We start from the raw sequence: 27610 nt of genomic DNA on the forward strand, positions 1-27610 counted from the left end.
TCTCGGTGAAAAAATTTTTCTCTACTGGTGTTCCCAACCTCAACATATTCTGGGTCCATAAGTGATTAGGACAAAAGATGAGTGTATAATTGAGTATTTGGTTGAGCATATTGATAGAGAAAATTCGGTTTTTGTCTTTGACTTGCTTCTATAGGAAGATGATAAAGTGTCCATGGTGAACTTTCTTGGTAAGTTTTGAGAAGGACAGTTTGAATATTCCTAACTCTATCTGTTTTTTTGATATAGGTAGTAAATACCCGGGAGTGCCGGCTGTGAGCTTGAGAGCTCGTTTGAAGACAAAAAATGTAGAAAAGGAGGGTTCATTATCGAACCCTGGTAAAAAGGATGAAGACGGGAAGGTCAATCAACCAACTCAAAGGAGAAAGAATATCATCTTTAAAAAGAGGAAGTCCGAACTTGTTGATGTTGACTTGTCTGACGATTTAGTGGAAAAAGCAAAAGAGATTCCGTTGAAAGAGTTGACCACCTTTGTGGAGGTTTGTTCATGACATAATTCCCATGAATGCAAACCTATTCAAGAAAAAGATTATCAAGAATCGTACGTGTAGGTTGTGCATGAAGGAGGTAGAAACTACGGAGCATGCAATTCTGCTCTGTCCGTGAACGAGAGCGGCATAGTTTGGGGTGCCAATGCATCCCAACCCCTGAATTGGTAAGCACATTTGGTATGTGGCTGATGGACAACATAAAGAAGATTAAATTTGTGGGTGGAGAAAATAGAGAGGACATGATAAGCATAATCGGTTGGCTAGCATGGAAGATTTGGAAAGCCAGGAATCAAGCTATTTTTCAGAACACAACCGTGAATCCAAAAAAAGGTGATAACAAAGGCTACTATTGCTAAAGGTGTGGAAGTCTTGTCATCAGGAGCGTCTTCTTCGCGGAGGAGTTGGTCTGCGTTTGAAGGTCCGCCATGGATGAAAAGTGCAAGCTTGGTATGTCGCAGGGTAGCAGATGCTGAGTTGCAGGGAGATGGATCGGGTTGGTCATGGTGTGCTAGGGGTGGCAAGCGGGAAAGTCCGTCCCGCCAAAAGCCTGCCTTTTGCGCGGGCTGGCCCGCCCTGTCCCACCTAGTGAAGCGGTCCTAAAATCCTACTCCGTTCCGTCTAACTGCGGGCTGGCGGGCTAAGCCCGCCAAATCTCCTTTTTTTTTATTATTATCTATTAAATAATATATATAATTTCTAAAGGCATAAAAAATTATAATTTTTATATTCACAAATATTAAAGTCTTTGTAATTATAAATATCTACTAAACAGACTATTACAACATATTTAATACTAGATAAGGTCAAAATAAAATTTTAAAGAAAACCCATTAACAAAGTAGCAACCTATGTCTGAGAGGGCAGGTTAATGCTGCGCCTCATTATTCGAGGCTCAGGCTAAAACTCACGAAAAATCCACCGTATCATGCACCATGATTGTTCGGATTTTTTATTTTAATAAATAAAATAATTATAATAATTACTGAAATAAATAATTTAAAAAATATTTACCGAAATAAATAATCCAGTCTTATCTCGTTTACACGTGTATATCTCGTTTGCACAATCATCTTGTTTACCGTATAAACAAGATAAAACTGTGTTATTCATTTCGGGTATGTCTAAAACGAGCACAACAATTATGTGCTTATTGGATGCGCCACATTTATATAGACCATTATATTTGATTATATGAAAATCAAAGACTAACATGAAAGAAGAGCATTGATAAACTCTAATAAATACAGAATATTCTAGTACATAAATAAATGTTCTAAATGACAATACTTTAATAAACAATACTTTAAATGGTAATAGAATCTTTTATTCTTAAATAATTAAATATAAAATATATAAATACAAAAATATGAATATTCTTTATTCAATAAGATTAATTATTATGCAAAAAATTTTTATGATATTAAAAAATCATATTAAAATAAAATTTTAAACTGTAACATAAAAATATAAAATAATTAGATTATTATATTCAAAATTTATTAATTAACTAGTTTTATTAAAGATATTATTATATAAAATAATTTTTCATCAAAATATTTTGAAAATATAATTTATTTAAAATATTATATATAATACATAAAAATATTAATTTTTTATTTTTTTCAAATTTTTTTAGAAAAACAGAATAAAAATAGTATAATTCTAAATACATGCCTATCACATTATATATTTACTTATATTAGTAAGACATAAACTAATCAAACTTACGTAATTAAAAATATAAAACATATAAATACAAAAAAATAAAAGTATTTTGAAAATATTATGACATTTGTACACTAATTTTTCATATATATAAATTTGGTCGAGTTAGAGAATAAAAAGTTTAACTAAAACAATAAAAAAATACTTGAAAATAATAAAAATAAAAAATGATCTTATTATAAATATATAATTTTAAATATTATATATATAAAACTTTAAATGTTAATTTTAATAAATAAAAATATTTATTTTTTTGTATTTATATGTTTTATATTTTTAATTATATAAGTTTGATTAGTTTAGGTCTTACTAATATAAGTAAATATATAATGTGATAGGCATGTATTTAGAATTATATTATTTTTATTCTATTTTTCTAAAATAATTAAAAAAATAAAAAAGGTTAATATTTTCATTATATATATATATATATATATATATATATATATATATATATATAAAATATTTTAAATAAATTATATTTTCAAAATATTTTGATGAAAAAGTATTTTATATAATAATATCTTTAACAGAATTAGTTAATTAATAAATTTTAAATATAATAATCTAATTATTTGTCAAGTAATATAAAATAAAATTTTAATTATTTTATATTTTTATGTTACAACTTAAAATTTTATTTTAATATTATTTTTTAATATCATAAAATTTTTTTACATAATTATTAATCTTATTGAATAAAGAATACTCATATTTTTGTATTTATATGTTTTATATTTAATTATTTAAGAATAAAAGATTCTGTTACTATTTAAAGTATTGTGTATTAAAGTATTGTCATTTAAAATATTTATTTATGTACTAGGATATTATGTATTTATTAGAGTCCATCAATGTTCTTCTTTCATATTAGTCTTTGATTTTCATCTAATCAAATCTAATAGTCTATATAAATATGGCGCATCTAATAAGCACATAATTGTTGTGCTTATTTTAGACATACCCATTTATTTCAGTAAATATTTTTTAAATTATTTATTTCAGTAATTATTATAATTATTTTATAGTAAAAATTCAGGTGTAGTCAACTTTACGTGAGGTTGATAATTGAGAGTCGTTAGATGATTTTACTCATTTGACTAATTTTTTATCTAACAGCTCTAAGCTATCAACTTCACGTGAAGTCGAATTTAACTGAGTTTTCACTTTATTTTATTCGCACGGGCTTATATTTAAATTTGACATGTTAAATTAAAATAATATTTTATAATCATAAATTTTTTGAGTTTAGTATAACACGATCATCGTCATTATATAATAAACGTACTGAATATGCTGTTTTATCTTTATTCAAAGTAAAAAGAAAATAGAAGATTTTGAAGTCTATAATATTCTTGAATCATAAGGAGGAAGACATGAAAAAAATAAGAACATATATAACTGTAATAATAGCATGTCAATTTTACACTAAATTTTATATCAAAAGGCTAATAAAAATTTATCGACAACCTAGAATCTTACTAACTTTATTAAAAAAGCAATTAGCATATGATGTTGTGTTCCTTGTTACACATTTAATCTCAAATCTGAAAACAGAGTTATAGATAAATTAGTTATATCTACAGTAAATATTTATACAAAAGTATAAATTATAACATGCTATTAAAATGAAAATAATATTATTCTTACCTAAATATTATTAAAAACTTCTTTGAACACGACATTTGTTGTTGATGACTTTGAATTGTCGTCTTCATCTAGAATTAAAACCTTGAGGCCACTGCGACTCTTAACTCTTGATAAAGTAACATAAAGTTGTCCATGGGTGAGCACTAATTTTGGCAAGTAAAGTCCTACATGTGATAATGATTGACCCTGACTCTTGTTAATGGTAATTGCAAAGTATATTGTTAATGAAAATTGTCTCCATTAGAACTTAAATGGCAATCCTGAATCTGAAGGGATCAAGTTCATTCTTGGAATGTACACTTTATCTCCAATATTTCTACCGGTCACTACCGTCACTCCAATTACGTTAACTATTCATCTTGTCCTGTTGCATAAACCTAAAGTCTGGTCTATGTTTTGTAGTAGGATTACAGCGACTCCTGACTTCAAATTCAACTTGTGATTGGATAGTCCTGAATATTTGATGTCATTTAGGAACTCTGGTGTGAACCACTCTTGTTGTACATCTTCATTCTCATCAGCTTGACATGTTGTGTCAGAACTCAAATACTCATTTTCTATCCCTGGAAAGATTGCCAAGACAAAATCGTTTACCTTCTCGACACTCTCAAGTGTGGGTGCAAGAATTGCCCTACTCTAAAAATACTTGTAAGATATAATCTGACATGTTTTGCAACAAATTTGGATATGCAAAGTCTACCAAATGAAAGAGAGGATCATCAGTAATTGTAATCAATAGATCATCTGAAATTTCAATTTCTGATTCATCACCAACAATAGAACCAATATTTTCATTTTCAACATTAAGTATCCAATTAGCAAATCTCTTCATTTCACATTCATCTTGATCTAAAGAAGACATTAGAAGCCTCATGTTCGTATGCAGTTTCAGAACCTTACAAAACGACCACAGATGGGATGAGTTAATAGCTAATGTCAATATATCGTGTCTACTCCCTTTCGGAATCACCGGAAGTATCTGTCTGAAATCACCTCCTAGAACAACAACCTTACCACCAAATGGTTGATGTGTCTTATGTTGATCAGTAACTGACCTAAGATTCCTGAGCGTCCGATCAAGTGCTTCAAAAAACGTTTTATTGAGCACTGGAGCTTCATCCTAAATTATTAAGCTACTTTGGATGAGCAGCTCAGCCTTCAAACTGTCATGCTTGATGTTGCAAGTAGATTCATCAGTGATTGTAATGAGTATTGAAAATCTAGAATAAGCTGTTCTGCCACCAGGTAGGAGTAAAGACGCAATTCCACTGGATGCGACATTTAAAATAATCTTTCCTCTAGATCAAATACCAGACGAAAGTCCATTCCAAATAAATGTCTTACCACACCCACTATGCTCATAAACAAAGTAAAAACCACCAGAATTTGTAATAACAGCATTGAGTATCTCATCGAATACTAACCTTTGCTCATGAGTCATCTTTTGTTCCGTATATAAGTTTGTATGAGTCAACTCATTTGTGTCATATACTAACTCCTCCTCTATTAGCTTATTCTAAAAAAAAGCGAACATCAGACATCTCAGGATATGACATTGATTGATAGTCTCTTAAAGATCTCGTATTGATGTTGAGTATCTTCTCAATCTCAATAAAAAAGAGGTTTTTCAATTCGTCATCAGTCATGTTTAGTCTTATCAAAAGCACATGGTGGTTTTATGAAATATTTAATAAGTAATTTTAAAATAAAACTATTAATATTATTAATAAAAATAAAAATAATAAAAGAATACAATCTTGATATATATAAAAAAAAGACATAGTAAAATACTTTAATTTTTCATAGCTATTTAATTTAAATTTAAAAATTGAAATGGTTAAGAAGTCACTTAATTAGAAATTGAGTAAATAGTCATTTCTGACCATGAAAGATTCGGACGCTGACAAAACTGACCATAAAAATTAAAATTAAAATTATACCCATGTAAGATAAGTTTTGTTCGACAAAAATAACCAATTATTACATTTTTGTTCATAATTCCATAAACACCCCTAACCATTCATCTCCCTTTATCTCTAAAACCAATCCCTAATCCTATCAATCTAACCCCTCTCCCTCCTCCTCCTCTGTCTTTACTCTCCAACCTCACCATCCCCTTCTACCACCACCATCCCTTCCATCCCCTTACCCTCCCTTTGCCGTCGACCATTCCAGATTGAACAAATGACCGACTCACAATAAGACGAAAATGGAATTCAAAATTCACCTAAGGATGATATTGGATTACTTGCTGGGATGTATCATGATTTATCTCAGCTAGGTATTGACAGTAATACATACCCATTACTGCTACAAGCTGTATTGCCCCCTAAAGATCAGATCCACCAGACGAGAAACTCAATTCCCTTCCAATGGGTTCGTTGGAATTCATTGATAAATGTAAGGACTTACGATCCTTCAAGAAAATTCATGCACAATTATTGACCTCTGCCCTTGTTTCCAATGACTTGGTTGTCCCCAAAGTTGCAAATCTTTTTGGTAAACATGTCACCAATGTTCATTACACCAACAATTACTTGAAGCAATTGGATTGGAGCTTGAGCTCCTTCCCTTGCAACTTGTTCATTTCCAGCTATGCTTCTTCCCACTCACCCAGGGATGCAATTCTTGTCTATAGATGGGTTTTTAAAAATGGGTTTGAGAGTAAAGACAGAGGAGGAGGGAGTGGGGATAGATTGATAGGGTTAGAGATTGGTTTTAGAGATAAAGGGAGATGAAAGATTAGGGGTGTTTATGGAATTATGAACAAAAATATAATAATTAGTTATTTTTGTCGAACAAAATTTATCTTACATGGATATAACGTTAATTTTAATTTTTTATGGTCAGTTTTGTCAGCATCCGAATCTTTCATGGTTAGAAATGGCTATTTACTCTTAGAAATTAGTATTATAATTTCAAATTTCAAAATTTTAAATAAAGTTTTCTAATTAGCTAGTGAAAATTTTAAATTTTTAAATTTTTAAATAAAATTTTTTAATTAAACGTTCGTTGTTCATTAGGAATATAGGAATTTGTTAATTTAAAAATGATTTTTATTAGTTTCATCATAAATTGTATCAATCCTATTATTTGTCGATAAAAATAAATAAAATTAAATATAATCTAAAAATTAATAACTTTATAAATTACGTAAATTTAAAAAAAATATTTAAAAAGAGAGAAAAAAAATGAAAGTACTTCTATTGTGCAGAAACAATCTAAAAGATAATAATGTAAATTGAGTAAAGAGAAAATTTATAAATGTGACAAGTAAAAAATTTTAAATTTAAAAATCGAAACGGTTAAGAAGTCACTTTACTAGAAATTAGTATTAGAATTTCAAATTTCAAATTTTTAAATAGAGTTTTCTAATTAGTTAGTACAAATTTTAAATTTTTAAATAAAATTTCCTAAATTAATTCAATTTTGTCGAAACAACATTAGAAACAGAATTAAATATAGAAGAATATCAAATTAAAATTTACTTTTAAATAGTATAAATTACCTCACATTTTAATAAGACTGATAATTCTATTTACTTTAATATAATCTTCTGTAATTAGCATAATAGCTTATCTTTATAGTAATACAAATGGGGAGCTCATACGTTGAGTTTGGGAGTTTATTTGTTTAGGTGTCGTCACTAAAAAGTTTTAGATTTATATTTATAAATTATAAATTATTATTTACTTAGTTGTTATTTTCAAATTTTAAATTATTTGTTTGGGTTGTTATACTTAGGTTGTTATTTTTTAAATTTTAAATTATTTTATTTAGGTTGTTATTTTTTAAATTTTAAATTATTTTACTTAAGTTGTTATTTTTAAAATTTTAACACTATATTTTAAAATTTTGTTGATTCTTTTTAGCATTATTTTTTAAATTTTTGTAGATTTTTCTCAAAAAATTGCAGCTATATACGTAAATTTAAATATATATTTACGTTAATTTAGAATTTTAAAAATTATTAATATATTTATTTACTTTATCTGCAAATTTAATTTAAATTTAAATTAAAGTCAATAAAATTTAAAAAAATTTAGCTATGAGTCAACTATAAAAGTATAAGTTATGAGATATGTATAGCACCACAATTCAAAGTATATCAAATCCTTTCTTTATATACATCAAAAATTTAAAATTTCTCTACTTATTCTAATGGCTGATATTCACAAGATCGCAGAAATCAATCTTATACTCGACAATTTGTGTGTACGTATACGAGTGATACGGTTATGAACATTACCATGTTACAGAAATTCTTCATTGCCATACTCAATGGAGAAGGTTTGACTCGATGAAGACGTGAGTTTTCTACTAATATTTTTTATTTTATTTTAAATTTATATTATTTATATTTTAAATTTGTTTGTTTATCCCCATCTAATTGTTCTTTGATTTTTATTTATCCATTCTAGGGAGGAAAAATACACGCCTCAGTTAAGAGGGCTCTTGTGTCTCGATTCGTGTATTTGCTAAAGGAAGGAATATCTTACCAAATAAGATATTTTGGTGTTGGACTCAACGAGGGTAACTTCAAGACTACACATATTGTGAGTTTTGACATTCTCAATACTATTCGGTACGATTACACCTACTTAGTTGCTAAGTTTATTGTTTTAGAAAAAGTATAATTTATTTATAAATTTATTTATTTTATTGATAATTTTGACTGTATTTTTCTTTTTAACAAATTTATTGACAACAATTTTTTTATTTTAAATTATTTCAGATGTTGTTAGATATCTTGCTGGAATTGGGAGTGAGAAGACTCTTGAAAAAAATGACAAATCTATCAAGTACACTATTATTGAATTAGAGATTGATGATGGGTAATCATATATTTATTTTTATAAATCTAAAAATTTTGATATTCTCATCTTTTTAAATTGTTATTTTAACTTACTTTATTATAAATATTTTTATTAATATTATTAATAGGTAACAAATTTTTTTTATTCAAAGGCAACGTTTTTTTAAAAAAGGCAACATATTTTTATTAATAGTATTTAAATTTTTTGAAAAATTATTTCAGATTGATTTTGAAAAAAGTATTTAATTTTTTTATGAGTTTAAAATAATTAATTAACTAATTATTAATTTTTTAAAATTGTGTTTGATGTTTTAATTTTATTGTTAATTTTTAAATTTTAAAATATAAAATATATATATAATTTGATATTATTTTATTGGTAGTTATTTTTTTTAGTTGTAATTATTTTTTGTTTATTTTATTATAAAAAATATATTTAATATTAAACATTCTATTTGACATAGAAATAATAGTGTGTACTTTTTGACAATTATACACATGAATTAAATACTTTTTTGGGATCCGACAATAAAGATGGAACTGTTGTCGTCTTACAATTTATTAGAGTAAAGTTATATAACAGTAATATTTATCTATAATTATGTGAATTTTTATATATGAGCTTTTACTCATATTTATGTGAGTTTTTACTCATTTTGTATTAAATTAAACTTTTTAGGAAAAATTATTTTACAGAATTTCATGTATGGCACAAAAATATTCTTCAATCTTGAAGAAGCAAATATCATCTAATTTATGGGTGTATATTTTTTTTAATTCTTTAGTTTAATATTATGTGTGTTATCTAACGTAATTTTTTTTCGCTTTATTTATCTAGCTTTGTAAAATTTGAAGAACCTAAGGGTAATATCGGCAAAATTTTAAATGAGACTACATTCTTAAAAATTTATCAAGACAAAACCATTGAGCAGTTAAAAGAATTAGATATGGTAATTTTCTTTTCTGTAAAAAAGTTGAGAAAAAAACTAATTTAAATCTGTTGTACATTGATATTTTTGTTTATTCATCTTATTTATTTAGGTATATCTTTTAGATTTAAAAACTCACCAAATTTAGGAAATTTAAATCATTAAGTTTTTTTTTTTCAAAATGCTGCTTGTGTTGTCTTAGCTACTATAAGCCATATTATATATACTCCAGACTGGTGGTACGGCCAATATGAATGCAACAGGTCCACATATGTTTTTATAAAAACTTTCAAATATTCAAGTTGTGGCCGTCTTCTTTTATCCATAACTCCAAGGTTATGTATTTATTTTTTTAATTTAAAATCTAATCACAATATTGAATAAGTCTATGTTTAACTTTTTTTATGCTGTTTTATTTTATTAAGCAGATACCGAATAAAACTTGGTGTCATTGATGATTCTGACTGTGCATATTTCGTAATCTTTGACAAGGAGACAAAATAAATTTTGGGAAAGAGTTGTATAGAAATACTTGATCCACTCCTATTGGTAAGTTTTAACCAATATTTATTTCTAAAAACATTAGTGAAAATATTTTTAATGGTAATTTTTATATTATTTATTATTAATATACTATATAATCCACATTTTTCACCTTCTTATAAAGTTAAGAAGATGACTGATAATGTGGACCTCATAAATAAATTCAAAAAGGCTCACCTTATTCAAATTGTGAGTACAGTTATAAGTGTACTTTCTATTAAAAATTAGTTTATTTTTCTCTTCCTTGATCATTAGTAGTATCTAATTTATAAATAATAATTAATAACTAATTATAATTTTAGGATATTGACTACACTGGTGGTTTGCTTCCAACTTCAAAGGCATCCTCAATCATTGAAGGGGAGAAAGTAGAAGGTGCTAAGGTATTTGTTCAAAAAATAAATTTTTTGTTTATTTGTTTTCTCAAAGTCACATCTTTATTTTATTCAAAAAATATTATTGAGATAAAATCAAAGGTGAGAAGGAAGTCTTTAATTTAACATAGTATTTTATACAAAATTTGTTGCTTGAATTCTCCAATGAAGTTGCAGAAAATGATGAATCCGAAGTGTTGAAAAATGCTATTACACTAACCAAGCGACTATCCTCGGAGTCAGAAAATTCGAAGGTGTAAGGAGATACCTCAACTTGCAAGAAGATCAAGATTGTGAATGAAACTTGAGAATTGGGATGCACATGTTTTAGAATCCATTTTAGAGTCTAAATAATGCCAAGTATATGTTTGTTTTGGTGAAAATATTATCTTTTCTTGAGTTGCTATTTTTCTTTTGGTTCTTTTCGATTTTTATGTTTGGAATTTAAAATTTTTTTAAATATAAATTAAAGTTATTTGATTATTACTTATGGTTTTATATTTAATTCGATTCACATTGTTGATATTTTGTTAATTTCTAATTTAATATTTTAAAAAAATTCTAAATTCCACAAGTAATATAAAATAATCAAATAACTTCAATAGTGTGAATCGAATTAAATATAAAAATAATCAAATAACTTCAATTTATATTTAAAAAAAATTTAAATTTCAAACATAAAAATCGAAAAGAACCAAAAGAAAAATAACAACTTAAGAAAAGACAATGTTTTCACCAAAACAAACATATGCTTGGCATTATTCTATTAGATAGACTCTAAAATGGATTCCAAAACATGTGCATCTAAATTTCATTCTCAATCTTGATCTTCTTGCAAGTTGAGGTATCTCCTTACACCTTCGAATCTTCTGACTCCGAGGATAGTCGCTTGGTTGGTGTAATAGCATTTTCCAACACTTCGGATTCATCATTTTCTGTAATTTCATTGGAGAATTCAAGCAACAAATTTTGTATAAAATACTACGTTAAATTAAAGACTTCCTTCTCACCTTTGATTTTATCTCAATAATATTTTTTGAATAAAATAAAGATCTAACTTTAAAAAAATAAACAAACAAAAAATTTATTTTTTGAACAAATACCTTAGCACCTTCTACTTTGCCTTTAAAGTTGGAAGCAAACCACCGGTGTAGTCAATATCATAAAATTATAATTAGTTATTAATTATTATTTATAAATTAGATACTACTAATAATTAAGGAAGAGAAAAATAAACTAATTTTTAATAGAAATTACACTTATAACTGTACTCACAATTTGAATAAGGTGAGCCTTTTTGAATTTATTTATGAGGTCCACATTATCAGTCATCTTCTTAACTTTATAAGAAGGTGAAAAATGTGGATTATATAGTATATTAATAATAAATAATATAAAAATTACCATTAAAAAATTTTCACTAATATTTTTAGAAATAAATATTGGTTAAAACTTACCAATAGGAGTGGATCAAGTATTTCTATACAACTCTTTTCCAAAACTTGTTTTGCCTCCTTGTCAAAGATTACGAAATATGTACAGTCAGAGTCATCAATGACACCAAGCTTTATTTGGTATCTGCTTAATAAAATAAAACAGCATAAAAAAAGGTTAAACATAGACTTATTCAATATATAATCCATTGTGATTAGATTTTAAATTAAAAAAATAAATACATAACCTTGGAGTTATAGATAAAAGGAGACGGCCACAATTTGAATATTTGAAAATTTTTATAAAAGCATATGTGGACTTGTTGCATTCACATTGACCGTACCACCAGTCTGGAGTATCTATAATATGGCTTATAGTAGCCAAGACAACACAAACAACATTTTGAAAAAAAAAAACTTAATGATTTAAATTCTCTAAATTTGGTGAGTTTTTAAATCTAAAAGATATACCTAAATAAATAAGATGAATAAACAAAAATATCAATGTAAACACATTTAAATTAATTTTTTCTCAACTTTTTTACAGAAAAAAAAATTACCGTATCTAATTCTTTTAACTGCTCAATGATTTTGTCTTGATAAATTTTTAAGAATGTAGCCTCATTTAGAATTTCGCCGATATTACCCTTAGGTTTTTTAAATCTTACAAAGCTAGGTAAATAAAGCGAAAAAAAATTACGTTATATAACACACATAATATTAAACTAAATAATTAAAAAAATATACACCCATAAATTGGATGATATTTACTTCTTTAAGATTGAAGAATATTTTTGTGCCATGCATGAAATTCTGTAAAATAATTTTTCCTAAAAAATTTAATTTAATACAAAATGAGTAAAAACTTACATAAAAAATGAGTAAAAGCTCACATATAAAAATTCGCATAATTATAGATAAATATTATTTCTATATAACTTCACTCTAACAAATTGTAAGATGACAACAGCTCCATCTTTATTGTCGGATCCCAAAAAGTATTTAATTCATGTGCATAGTTATCAAAAAGTGCACACTCTATTATTTTTCTATGTCAAATAGAATGTTTAATATTAAATATATTTTTATAATAAAATAAACAAAAAATAATTACAACTAAAAAAAAAAGTAACTACCAATAAAATAATATCAAATTATATATATTTTATATATTTTAAAATTAAAAAATTAACAATAAAATTAAAACATCAAACACAATTTTAAAAAATTAATAATTGGTTAATTAATTATTTTAAACTCATAAAAAAATTAAATACTTTTTTCAAAATCAATCTGAAGTGATTTTTCAAAAAATTTAAATATTATTAATAAAAATATGTTGATTTTTTTTAAAACGTTGCCTTTAAATAAAAACGTTTGTAACCTATTAATAATATTAATAAAAATATTCATAATAAAATAAGTTAAAATAACAATTTAAAAAGATGAAAATATCAAATAAAATAAATATATGATTATCTATCGTCAATCTCTAATTCAATAATAGTGTACTTGGAAGATTTGTCATCTTTTTTAAGAGTCTTCTCACTTCTAATTCCAGCAAGATATCCAACAACATCTTAAATGATTTAAAATAAAAAAAAATTGTTGTCAATAAGTTTGTTAAAAAGAAAAAACACAGCCGAAATTATCAATAAAATAAATAAATTTATAAATAAATTATACTTTTTCTAAAACAATAAACTTACCAACTAAGTAGGTGTAATTGTACCCAAGAACATTGAGAGTGGCAAAACTCACTATGTGTAGTCTTGAAGTTACCCTCATTGAGTCCAACACCAAAATATATTATTTGGTAAGATATTCCTTCCTTTAACAAATTCACGAATCGAGACACAAGAGCCCTCTTAACTGAGGTGTGTATTTTTCCTCCCTAAAATGGATAAACAAAAATCAAAGAACAATTAGATGGGGATAAACAAACAAATTTAAAATATAAATAATATAAATTTAAAATAAAATAAAAAATATTAGTAGAAAACTCACGTCACAAATTGTCGATTATAAGATTGATTTCTGCGATCTTGTGAATATCAGCCATTAGAATAAGTAGAGAAATTTTAAATTTTTTATGTATATAAAGAAAGGATTTGATATATTTTGAATTGTGGTGTTATACATATCTCATAACTTATACTTTTATAGTTGACTCATAGCTAAAATTTTTTAAATTTGATTGACTTTAATTTAAATTTGAATTAAATTTATAGATAAAGTAAATAAATATATTAACCATTTTTAAAATTCTAAATTAACGTAAATATATATTTAAATTTACATATGTAGCTGTAATTTTTTGACAAAAATTTAAAAAATAATGCTAAAAAGAATCAACAAAATTTTAAAATATAGTGTTAAAATTTAAAAAATAACAACTTAAGTAAAATAATTTAAAATTTAAAAAATAACAACATAAATAAAATAATTTAAAATTTAAAAAATAACAAGCTAAATATAACAACCCAAACAAATAATTTAAAATTTGAAAATAACAACTAAGCAAATAATAATTTATAATTTATAAATATAAATCTAAAAATTTTTAGTAACGATACCTAAGCAAATAAATTCTCAGACTCAACGTATGAGCGCCATGTCAGCATATGAGCTCCCCATTTGTATATAAATCTAAAAAATTTGAGTGACGATACCTAAGCAAATAAATTCTCGTATGAGCGTCAGCATATGAGCTCCCTATTTGTATTATTATAAAGATTATAAAGATAAAGATAAAGATAAAGAGCTCCCGTTTATATTATTATAAAGATTATAAAGATAAGGATAAAGATAAAGATTAAGATTAAAGTAAAAAATCCATGATTGCTCTCAGCCTTGCTTCAAACATGTTTCATGTTCAACTTGCTCCATGTCATACATAGCATTCATGCATCACTATTCTCATGGTGTCTCTTGTTCACACATCATATGTCATGCCATATCATCTTTTCATCCTTCCGAAAAGATAATCTGACGCAATCAATTTGAATTTTGAAATTGAAACTAAAAATAAATTTTAAATATAAAATGAAATCTCAATATTTTCATACCATACGCTCCGTTCTTTATCCTCATCGCTATTCAATGATTTTGCGACCCTGCCTCCTATTTCGAAACCTAACCCGACCCGAGTTTCGCATCCGAAAGAAGAATGGAACCCTGTGTAACCTCCTCCATTGTCGCCTCTCTTTAAATCTCGGTGCGCTCTCTCCCCAGACCTCCTATCCCACTCTGCCCCATCGTGGACACTGTTCAGGTAAACCTCCCCTTTGGCTCCTCCTCTTCCTTCAACCTCTTTCTATATAATGCATTGTTCATGATTTAGGGATCGGTCAAGCTTTCTAGGGTTAGGGTTCCATTGGAGACCATGAAAAAGACATAATTTATTAATCCATTAACTATTTATTTTTATAGGTTCTGGGCTATCAAGTTCTGTTCTTCTCTGCGGCCTGGGGGCAACACCAACACCAAAACCTATGAACTTTGCAAATCGCCATGGAGTACCGATCCATTCTTGCAAGGCCTGCCAAGAAAATAAACTGGTTGGATCTTCCGCATGACCTCACTTTGATGATCATTGGAAAACTTACCACATTTCAGATCTTAACCAGTGTTCAGTTCGTGTGCCGCATATGGCACCGCATCTGCATGGATCCGCTCATGTGGCGCACCATCAACATGTGCGATATTGGTATGCGCGATTCAGTGGACTATAAATTGGGGGAGATGTGCCGCCATGCAATTGATCGTAGTTGTGGCCTGTTGATAGACATAACTATCCATTCCTTTGGTACCGATGATCTCCTCAGCTATATAATTAACTCGTAAGTTCAAAATTTTTCATTTCTATTTGTATCAAATTACTTTTTAGCATTTATTGGCATATGATTTTTAACGTGATGTTTGTATTGGTAGTTATAATAAGCTCATCGATAATCTATAATTAAGTTGAGGAATTCAAGTTGAATTACAATTGTTAAAAATTGTTAAAAGCTTCATGAATTACAAAATTTATTATTAACTAGATAAGTGTACATGACTAAGTGTGCATGAATAAAGAAAAGATATTAAAATTAAAGATTGTTCACACATGTTTGAAGTGTTATCATTATAAACAAGTCTTAATCTCATGGCTAAGTGTTTCTTAATTATTAAGATAGTAATTAGAATTCGTGCATATATAAAGGATAAAAAGTGCTATCTTGTATACTAAAATTAGCTAATAAAATTAGTCATTATGTATTTATATATAAATATATAAAAATACTATTTGTACATCAAAATTAGCTACTAAAATCAATTACTAATATATTTGTGTATAAATATATGTGTGATTTAATTTATTTTTAATGTGTATTTATATTTCAACATGTATTTTATACAGGTGGCTGATTTTAGTGTACATGTAATATTACTCATAAATATATATGTAGTTTAATACATTTTTAATATGTATTTTGTATTTTAAATTTGTATTCTTAGTATGTTTATTGTTACTTCTCAAAGTGAAGTTCAAATGTTAATAGAGAGTACGAATATGCATTATTGTTGTGGGCTTTTTATTAAAATAAGTAAAAGAATACATTATTTCTTCAAATACGCATGGATGAAAATATTTGTCAGAATACGCAGCACCATTTCACAGCAGTCATCCACGAAATGGATTTTTCCCCATGTCACTCTAGCCGCTCACGAAATAGTTGAAGAAAGACTGACAAACCTGCGTGCGAGACTAACTCCCCTATGGCAGCCACGAAATGGGCCATATCCGGGGCGGCGCCAGTGAAATGGTGATCTCAGGTGAGGTGACCGCGAAATGAGCTAAGGCTTGGGTGGCAGACGCGAATTGGGCAACCTCGGTTGCGGCTCCAACGAAATGGCCATTTCAATGGGGGCAGACACGAAATGCATGGGTCTTCGGTGAAAGCTACAAGTTGCAGTGCGTTAGTCCCGTACAAGCATGCATTGGTCGCTTGGGGAGGCAAGGTTGGGACTGATGAATTGGTTTGTGTATTTAAAGGGGGGTAGGGAACCAAGTATTCCATGCAGTGAAAAATAGTGGAAGAGAGGGTTGGGTAATGCAAACCGTGGAAGAGAGTTGGAAAAAAAAAGTGAGTTTTGACTAATATTTTTGTATTATGGCTTGAATATAAAAGTGTGACATGGGGGATGGTAGTGGTATGAACGTGGAAGAAAATCTTAATCGGTTAGACGAAGTGCATATTGCCGCACATTTGATTCATAAGGTAAGTGTCATGTGTGGTTAATATTGTTATTAGTCTCTATCATTATTTAATATTTGGTAGTGTAAACTTAAGTGTGGTATTTCGTTTTCGGTGTTGTAGTCCGCACGTGTTCTGACGTCGCATGGCACACTTGTTGATGTTTTCACGTCAGAGCCGGTGGATCTAAGCATGGATCTCAGGCGGCAAAGACTTAAACCTTATTTACGATGAACAGGATTCTATTATGCGTCCTTAATAAGGCGTTTTGAGTATGACAATCCGCTGATAAGTGCATTTGTTGAACGATAGCGACCCGAGACGCACACGTTTCATCTCCCGTGGGGTGACTGTACCATAACACTAGAGGATGTGGCTATGCAGTTAGGGTTACCCATTGATGGCGAGCCTGTTAGTGGAACTCTTAGGTCATGGAGCAAGTTTCACCAGAGAGATATATGGCAATGGTGCGAAGAGCTACTTGGTGATGTACCACCCGGACATGTAGGGACAACTAAGTATAACATAAGGCTGAAGTGGATCAGAAGTCGTCTTCAACAGATGCCGTTGGATGCCGCAGATGATGTCATGATCCAGTATGCCCGTTATTACATTCTATATTTGTTGGGCGGCGTGCTACTACCGGACAAGGCCAACAACACAGTCTATGTATGCTACCTACCTTTGCTTGCCGATTTTGATGCTATTAGCAGTTATAGTTGGGGGAGCGCATGTCTTTGTTGGCTATATCGAGCCATGTGCTTGGCAACAGATTATACCGTCGAAGGTATGGGTGGCTGTCATACGTTGTTAATGTCGTGGATTTATTATAGCCTATCGTTCTGGGCACCAGATGTGACGACTTCGTATACTTTTCCATTAGCTACAAAGTGTGGTAATTTTTGTCATATCCTTCTAGCTTTAGTTACATCATACATTTTCCTTCGCTGTTTACTATACGGTTTATTTGCACGTACTGGTTTTGCATCAGGTGGGTAGGAAAGAAGGGACACAATGACTATGCTGAGCAACGCCTTCTCAGGCACCGCCTCAGGTTGGACAACCTGCAAGTGGACGAGGTGCGGTTTATGTTCTATTAATATTTAGATATGGAGATGCCTTTAATACCTTGTTTACGTTATAGTCCGCTTTTTGCAGTTTAATTGGATGCCGTACATGGATCCTCGTATTCTGTCGAGAGTGCCTGTTGAATTTCTCGGCCATCCTCATGGAGACTTCTACCACTTGGTTGTACCTCTAATATTATTTTGGTGGATTGAGATTCTAAATATCGACAGGGTATTGTGTCAATTTGGAGGAAGACAAGGACCGCCGAACCCTCCGTTGAATATCGACACATTCCATCGACAGTCGGCCCGAAATGACGATGGGTGGTGGCCCATTCGCCTGTCAACTTGGTTTGAGGTTTGGGCTAGTCGCCGAACCGAGGCATATCGTCTGCACATTGATCGGGCCGACACCTTACATCCTAGTCTGGATTACTATAGATGGTACTGTGACAGGACCCGTAGGTTTCTATCCGCCCCGGAAGCATTGCATGATCCGCGGACGGATGACATTCCTCCTGGAGTACCTGCAAAGTATGGAAGAGTACCGATGGTAAGGTTACCTGATGTTCCACAAGACTGTAGGCGCCGACGAACGCGACGAGAAAGACATCAGCAAGCTTCCGGGATGGGGTTCGAAGAGGTAGAGTTTCCCGAACAAGATCGGCCACAAGATGAGCCTGAGGTCGGATCACATCATTCACAGCAACAACCTCATCTTCACGGAGATTTCTACTACCCTCAACCTTACATGGCAGGAGACCAACCTTAGCCACCTTCCATGCAGCAATTCATGCCACAACAGAGTAGCTATGAGGTCGGTGGATCATCCCAGGGGGTGGCACACAGGACTTGATTGATTCTATGGATAGAGTTGGTTGGATGAACTTCTCTTCCTTTTTTGACGGCATGGACCATTTCATACCTCAGCAGTCGTCACCCCACACACCCACAGCCCATACTCGCGGGGAGGAGATCCGCCTATCACTGACACCGCAGTGTCATCTCTACGACCAGGTTATGATGTCTCCTTCATGCAGGGCCGACGTCTTTTATTCTCTACGTCCTAGTCTGATCCTAGCTTGATCCGACTCTACAACCTTGTATTCCACACCTCTACGAATGGTGTAGTTCTTTACGGCAAGCATGGCAGTTTCTCTATTGAGAAATTTTAGACCGACCTCGAGCTCCATCTCACCGGACAAAGCATAGTTGCTTGGTGTGTCTTCAGCGGTGGTCGAACCCATTGCACCGAGATTTAAGGACAGATAGTGGCCTGGAGTACCGCTTGACCCACCAACCGATTCAACACGACTCGGAAGATCCCTCTCATGGTAAACGGGTTGGGTTTCAGGAACCACTTCAGCTTCTTCACCACTATCATCTTCGATCTCATCTTCGTCGGAAGTGTCTGCCAACCCACCACTAATACCTTCTGGTGATGCAACTCAGTTACAAGGGGGAGGACGTGTACAACGATTTCCTCCAGTTTGTCCGTGCGTGACAAAGGCGTTGAACTTGGGACTAGGAGCTCTAACAATCTCCTGGAATGGCATCAAATCCGCGGCAACGAAATTTCCAGGTTGCACCACATTATTCACCACATTATTGGAACTAGAGGAGCTTCCACCAAGATCTTGGAGACACACACACAGCTCTAGTGAGTAAATACTTTCAATGCTCCGATGATAAGAAAACATCATCGAAACTTGTTGGTCAGATTTAATCTGCATTTTCTGATATGTAAACGAGTTGGCCACTGCAACTGGCATTCTGTAAGTCAACTTCGTGATTTCTTTTTTTCCAACTAGACCGGTATTCACCAGGATCACGTTCTTCAGCTCTTCCAAAGACGACTGCAGCGGGGTCATTATCCACAGTGGATCATCACAAACGAATATAACACCTTCAGATGTAACAGAAATTTCTCCATTAGGATATATGACAACGTACACATTTTCAGTGGCCATAGACACAACAAAATAACAACTACAGAATTTTAGAAAGAAAGAAAACACATAGAGAGAGGAGAGAGTTGCTTGAGATGAATTTTCCGGTGAGACACCAAAAATTTTCAACCATGCTTGCAAACTGTCTTCCGAGCCCCTTTTTATAGTGAATTCCTGCCTCCATTTCGTGTGGAGTACAACTGAAGTGGTTCCTTTTCGCGTCAGGCCCGCCAGAAATGTCAACCTGGTCCAATTTGCATGTACCATCAGTGTATTGGCCCATTTCGCGGACGCTTACCTGGACATGTCCATTTCTTGGGCGCTGACCATGAATTGGACTTCTGGCCCATTTCGTGGGCGGCTGGAGTGAGATGGGGGCAAAATCCATTTCGTGGCTGCCTTCCATGAAATGGAGCTGCGTATTCTGGCAAATAAATTATACCATGCATATATGAGGAAATAATGTATTTTTTTTACTTATTTTAATAAAAAAGCCTATTGTTGTGTGTTGTTTATCTTCCCAGTATATTATTATGATTATGGTGTTTTGTTATTGAGTTATCTAAATAAGTGACTTGGACAAATTAATTGTGGATTTAAAAACTAACAGTTTGTATGGTGATTCCTAACAGGGGATGTCATAAATTGCGACACTTGCGATTTGTTCGAAGCTATCGAATTTCAGACAAAGGATTATGTGAGATGGCTGAAAAGCTTCCATTGTTGGAGGAACTTGATATTACCCCTTGTCCCGATGTATCTAGTATTGCTTTAGAAGCAATTGGCCGAGGTTGTCCTCTTCTGAAATCATTCAAATTTAACGACAATAATGGTTTTGTTTGTGGCGGTAACGAAGAAGCATTTGCTATTGCACAAAATATGTCCAACTTACGCCATCTTCAACTTGTTGGAAACCCCCTCGACAACAGTGGCTTGAGCGCCATTCTTAATGGTTGTTCTCATCTTGAATCTCTGGATTTACGCAACTGTTACAATGTCGAGTTGGAGGGGATATTGAGGACAAGATGTGATGAACAATTAAAAGATTTTAGAGATCCAGATGCTCCCCTTGACTTTCAATTTTGGGGACGATGCTATGACACTGCATACCAGGATGCATTATACGAGTATCTACGCGAGAAGAGGGTTAAAAAACAAGAAGCTGAGAGAGCCGAGAAAGAAAAAAGATATACAGAGGCAGAAAATTTGGATGAAGCAAATTGGGAGGAAATATATGCTATATGGGAATGTATTAAAAATCCAAGATTACTGTATAAAGGATTAATTTTAGGATCAAGTAGGGGAAAGAAGAATAATGCTAAAATCAAATGGAAGAAGAAACATGGAAGAAAGAAATGCAAAATTAATAACCAAAAAAGCATATATTATGAAATGGAAGATGCACATGAATTATTGCAGTCTAATGTTTTCTTTCTTTAAATTATAATTTTTTTTTATATAGGTCATGTTTATTTTATTGGTTTAATTTCGTCTCTTATCAAAAATAAAAAATTGTTTGAAGTTCTTGGATAATATAAGTTTGTTGAGACATTTATTATTATTATTATTATTATTATTATTATTATTATTATTATTATTATTATTATTATTATTATTATTATTATTATTATTATACAGTCTTCATAATTTTCTTCAACCTCTTCTATCCCCAAAATCCCCACTTACATGTTTCTCTTTCTATGTAATATGTTGCAACTTTGGATTAAAGTTCCCAACCACAAGAAATAACTTAAACGTCATGCAATATAGTTGATTCACTTTGTATTCTTTTTCGCCATTGTTCATCGATCTTCAAAACCTTCGCCCACCATTTTTCTCGATACCTTGAAATCCTTTGTCAGGTCACAAATATGGATCAATCTGGTTGCAACTTACAAAAAAATGACAATTACGCTTATGTCATTTGGTTTTTGTTATATTACCAACATTGCCACGGTGGTAAATAACTTCTGATTAGCATTTTTGGATTAATCATTAGCACGATTAAGATATATATAACAACATTTTGATCAGTGTTTTAATTGTTAGGTGTCACTTCTATATTTGTCCATCATCTTAAAGCTACTCATAGTCACCCCTCGCTTAACTACCATATATAGTTGTGACCTTGTTATATAATTATAAACCATTTTTTTCACACCTTATATATATATAAGATAACTTTTAATTTTATTTTAGATTCTTAAAATAAAAATATACAAAAAGAACAACGTAAATATAACATTTTTCAAAATTGTGTGACAATGGAAGTATTTCTTTTTTTTCCCTAAAGGTAAGAATATTTTATTGAATTGAAATTAAATCAATTACAATAAAGTGGTGTTGTCTGAAACATTGAGAGATTATCCCAAAAGAACTAATTAGAGCTTCTTTACCCACATAGAAGAAAAAACTTAGGAAGAAGAAGAAAAAAGAAAAAGCTTAAGAGAAGAAATGAGGATGAAGATTGAGAGACCATATTCGTTAGCAAGTTTAAGCGTCTAAGACAAAAATTTTTCAGGAGACTTTCATTGGCTCTCAAAAATAAGTGTGTTTCGGTAACACTATATCTGCTAGAACAAATATGCAAGTTTCTGGTTGTACTGTTTCAGGGCTAAAGTGGGTTGTCACTAATTGTTAATCCCAAGTCCTCTATGATCAATTAGTTGGTGTACCTATATATGTTAGCTACTCAGTTAAGTATTCGTTGTTTGGTGGTTGGACTTGGAATGGTGGCTGATTTCCTAGTCAAGGATCTCTATGGATTTTAACCGAACTTTGAGGTGAGACTCTCCATTTAATTCTCTTTTCTACAATTTTTTACCTTCTAAAACGATCTACTAAGTCTATAAAGATATGATTTTTGGTTGAGTTAGTTTTTACTTTTTAGAAAGAAAGAAAGAGTATCTAAAATATAGTTGTCACAATCGAACCGGTAATTAAACCGGTCAAGTTACTGGATCACTAGATTATTGGTTTAATCGATGGGTTACTGATTGAACTAGTTGACTCGGTCCTATATAAATAAAAAATAAAAAATAGTCAAAAGTTTAAAATTAAAATTTAAAATACATATTTTTACTAATATTTTAAAAATATCAAGTTATTTTAAAACAATATGAAATATGAACAATAAATATTTTATTATTTTTACACTATCATAAATATTTTATTTTGTTTTTATATTAAAATAACTATTATTTTTAAATTTTAATAATTTATTAATTAGTTTATATCTATTATACTATTATATACTATAAGTATTTATTAAAAAATAATATTAATAGATATTATATAATTATAAAAAAATAAGTGAGTTTATAATTATTGTTAAATAAAAGTATAATTAATTTAAGAATGAGTGAGTTTATAATTAAAATTAAAATAAATTAAATAAAAATAAATTATTTGATGAAAAATATCTATATGTATTATAATTTGCATAAATTTTAGTAAGAAGCATATTGGCCAGGTGGTTGTTGAGTGCTTTTGTTTCCTTGAGGGTAAGGGTTCGAACTCTACTTCAAGCATACAGACACTGACGAATGTACCCATATAAAAATAAAACGAAAGTACCCTAACGAAAGATGATTTATATGGATACATTTGTTAGCGTCTGTATATTTTATGGATACAAATGGTAATTTATTCATATTTATGTTTAAAGACAGTTGATTAGTGATGAGACGCTATCATTGTTTATGCAACATTGTTAATAATAATTTTAGCTACATTAAAATTATAGTTGATGTTTTTTTAAAAAATATAAGTCATGTTTTTAAATTTAAAAAATTGTATATAATAAAAATGTGCTGTAAAATAATAATAGAAATATGGTAATTATTTGAGTGAAAAAAAAAAATTCTGATTACATTAAAGTCATAGTTGATTTTTAAAGGAGTAATAATTAAAAGGATTATCAGTAATATGAGTATATGATGAACACTAATACGAAATATGTAGACATATAAATTTTAATTTTTTATAAAATATGAAGAAATGATAGATATATAAAATATAAAATTTAATTTTTTTAAATAAATTATAATATTTTATTAATATTAAAATATAAATTAATTTTTTAATTTTTAATATTTTTAATTATATAAAATATTTAAAATATTTTTTATTTTAATAAATAATAATATATATTATTTTTAAACTCATTCTAATAATAAGGCTAGACACATTAACACCTGTCAATATTTAGGAGTATTTAAATATATTTTTATTAAGACACACTTGACATAAGTGTTAATAGTCACCAAAAAAAAGTTGACATAAGTGTTAATAAGTGTAGTGTTTGAAATATATCTAAACCCACTTCTTTAGGGAATTGTACATGTTTCATAGGATACAATGCAATATTTTTACTATACGGGTATATTTCTATGAAGGGTTTATATTTATTGTTACATTATTTTTAATTTTGTAATTGAATTATGTTTGTATAAAAAATATTAAAGTTAACATAGTATTTTTTTAAATAATACATTTAAAAATTTAATTAGGTCTTTAATGGTATATATTCTCAATTTTAAAAAAAAATATTTTGTTAACTTTAATATTTTTTATCGTAATAATTAATTTTTTTTAAAATTAGGAGTAAAATTTAAATTCGTAACTTTAAAGTGAATATAAAAAAATACCATTTAAACTATAACTAGTTGGCACAGTATAAAATCTATTTACAAAATTAAAATAAACTGAAAAACAATTAAACATATTGTTTTTGTTTATTCAGATTTTAAACTAATTTTTTATGTATTCAGTCAAAGAATTTATTTATCAGAACATGGTAAATAATAATATTTAAACACATTTAGAGTGGATGAAGGCATCAGTTAGAACTTGAGGCGCACGTAAAAACGGTTCAGGAGAAATAAAAACAAATTAATTAGCAAATACAAATCGCGATATATAAGTGGGGCAACATCAACATCGACACCAACACCAAAATCTATTCCTAAAAAATCACCACTAACTCAAACCCTAATTCCTCATTCGCCTACCTGTGAACTTTCCAAATCACAATGGACCACCGATCCATTAATGCACGGCCTGTGAAGAAATTAAACTGGTTGAATCTTCCGCACGATCTCACTTTGATGATCATTGGGAAACTTACCGCATTTCAGATCTTAACCAGCGTTCAGTTTGTGTGCCGCAAATGGTGGCGCATCTGCATGGATCCGCTCATGTGGCGCACCATCAACATGTGTGATATTGGGATTAGCAATTCGGTGGACTATAAATTGGAGAAGATGTGCTGCCATGCAATTGATCGTAGTTGTGGCCAGTTGGTAGACATAAGTATCGAGTACTTTGTTACCAATGATCTCCTCAAATATATAATTGACTCGTAAGTTCAAAATTTTTCATTTTTATTTGTATAAAATTACTTTTTAACATTTATTGGCATATGATTTTTAATGTGATGTTTGTATTGATAATTATAATAAGATCATCGATAATTTATAATTAAGTTGAAGAATTCAACTTGAATTACAATTGTTAAAAATTGTTAAAAGTTTCATGAATTACAAACTTTATTATTAAAGATTGTTCACGAGTCTTAATCTCATGAGGGTCACCTTTTTATCTTGTTGCAGTGTCAGTCTTATTACCCCCACTTTTATGTTTCTTGACTAGTAAGATATTAATTAGAATTCATGCATATATAAAAGATAAAAATTATTATTTGTAAATTAAAATTAACAATTAAAATCAGTGTAATTTATTTTTAGCGTGTAATTTGTATTTTAATATATATTTTATTCTAATAATTAATTTGGTTATACACATAATATGGTTGTTAAAAAATAGCATCTTTAGTGTTACTTCTCTAAGTGAAGTTCAAATGTTAATAGAGTACCAACATGAATTATTGTTGTGTTTTGTTTCCCTTGCTGGTCGTTATGATTATGGTGTATTGTTGTTGAGTTGTCTGAATAAGTAACTTAGACAAATTATTTATGGATTTAAAAACTAACAGTTTGTATGGTGATTTCTAACCGGGGATGTCATAAATTGCAATGCCTACGACTTGTTCAATGCTTCCGTCAAATTTTAGACAAAGGATTATGTGAGATGGCTGAAAAGCTTCTATTGTTGGAGGAACTTGATATTACTCTTTGTCCCGAAGTATCTAGTATTGCTTTAGAAGCAATTGGCCGAAGTTGTCCTCTTCTAAAATCATTCAAGTTTAACAATAATTCTAGAGGTAATAAAGAAGCATTTGCTATTGCACAAAATATGTCCAACTTACGTCATCTCCAACTTGTTAAAAACTACTTCGACAATAGTGGCTTGAGCGCCATTCTTGATGGTTGTCCTCATCTTGAATCTTTGGATTTACGCCTATGTGGCGATGTCGAGTTGAAGGGGAAATTGAGGACAAGATGTGATGAACAATTAAAAGATTTGAAGGATCCAGATGCACCTCGTGATGACTTTGAATTTTGCGGAATTTGCTTTGAAACCGCATACGATGATGCAGTAATATACTATGTAAGCGAGAAGCGGGTTCAAAAACGAGAAGCTCAAAAACAATAAGTAAGAAGAATTAATTCAGGATCAGGATCAAGTACGAGAAAGAAGAATACTGCTAAATCCAAAAGCAAGAAGAAACGTTGAAGAAAAAAATACAGAATTAATGACCGAAAAAACATATATTATGAAATGGAAGATGCACATAAATTGTTGCAGTCCAGTGTTTTCTTTTTTAAAATTATAATTTTCTATATAGGTCGTGTTTATTTTATTGGTTTGATTTCATCTCTCGTGAGAAATAAAGAATTGTTTGAAGTTCTTGAATAATATAAGTGTTTCAAAGGTTATTTGAAACGTTGATTTGAGTCCAAATGTGAGGTCTGGATCCCTTTGTATGGCAGCGTCTGATGTGAGGTTCGGATCCCTTTGTATATGGCAGCGTCTCACGCATGGTTCTGAAAATCGAACCGGACCGGCCGGTTCAATCGAAAAAACTGGGAACCGGTCACTTAGCCGGTCTGAGTAAGGTCATAAACTGCTTGACAAAAAACTGGTGAGAAAACTGATCGAACCGGCGGTTAACCGGTGAATCGGGAGAACTGTTCGGTTTTTTAGCGGTTTTTGGTTTGGATATTAAACTACTAAACGGCGTCGTTTTGAAGGAAAAGGAAAAAAAAAAAGAGAAGCTAAACACAACGAACCCTAATCCTAATCTCAGTCTCACACTCTCACAAGAGAAAGCACAGCATAGCCACCACGGGTAGAAGAGAAAGCACCCACGGGCCACGATCGAGCAGCCCCTCTTTGTCGTCGCATAGCCACGGCCACCATCGCCACCGCATCCCACCACCATCGCCACCACATCCCACATCCCACAGCCCCT

General features: G+C 30.1%; 3 protein-coding genes across 3 annotated transcripts; all 3 read left to right on the forward strand.

Annotated features, from left to right (window-relative positions):
• Window positions 1–14902: 14902 nt before the first annotated feature.
• LOC112777572 (F-box protein SKIP19) lies at window positions 14903–21820 on the forward strand. The gene is made up of 3 exons (XM_025821972.3): window positions 14903–15253; window positions 15412–15821; window positions 20868–21820. Exons 2-3 carry the CDS (start codon window positions 15493–15495, stop codon window positions 21673–21675), a joined length of 1137 nt encoding a protein of 378 aa, XP_025677757.1. The 5' UTR covers window positions 14903–15253; window positions 15412–15492; the 3' UTR covers window positions 21676–21820.
• Window positions 21821–25268: 3448 nt separating this feature from the next.
• Window positions 25269–25601, forward strand: LOC140182400 (F-box protein SKIP19-like). The gene has a single exon (XM_072228591.1). The coding sequence runs from the start codon at window positions 25269–25271 to the stop codon at window positions 25599–25601; it is 333 nt and encodes a 110-aa protein (XP_072084692.1).
• Window positions 25602–26325: 724 nt separating this feature from the next.
• Window positions 26326–26790, forward strand: LOC140182401 (putative F-box/LRR-repeat protein 22). Its single transcript, XM_072228592.1, has one exon. The coding sequence runs from the start codon at window positions 26326–26328 to the stop codon at window positions 26788–26790; it is 465 nt and encodes a 154-aa protein (XP_072084693.1).
• The last annotated feature ends 820 nt before the right edge of the window (window positions 26791–27610 follow it).

Source organism: Arachis hypogaea, chromosome 19 (assembly GCF_003086295.3).
Source record: "Arachis hypogaea cultivar Tifrunner chromosome 19, arahy.Tifrunner.gnm2.J5K5, whole genome shotgun sequence".
Taxonomy (NCBI): domain Eukaryota; kingdom Viridiplantae; phylum Streptophyta; class Magnoliopsida; order Fabales; family Fabaceae; genus Arachis; species Arachis hypogaea.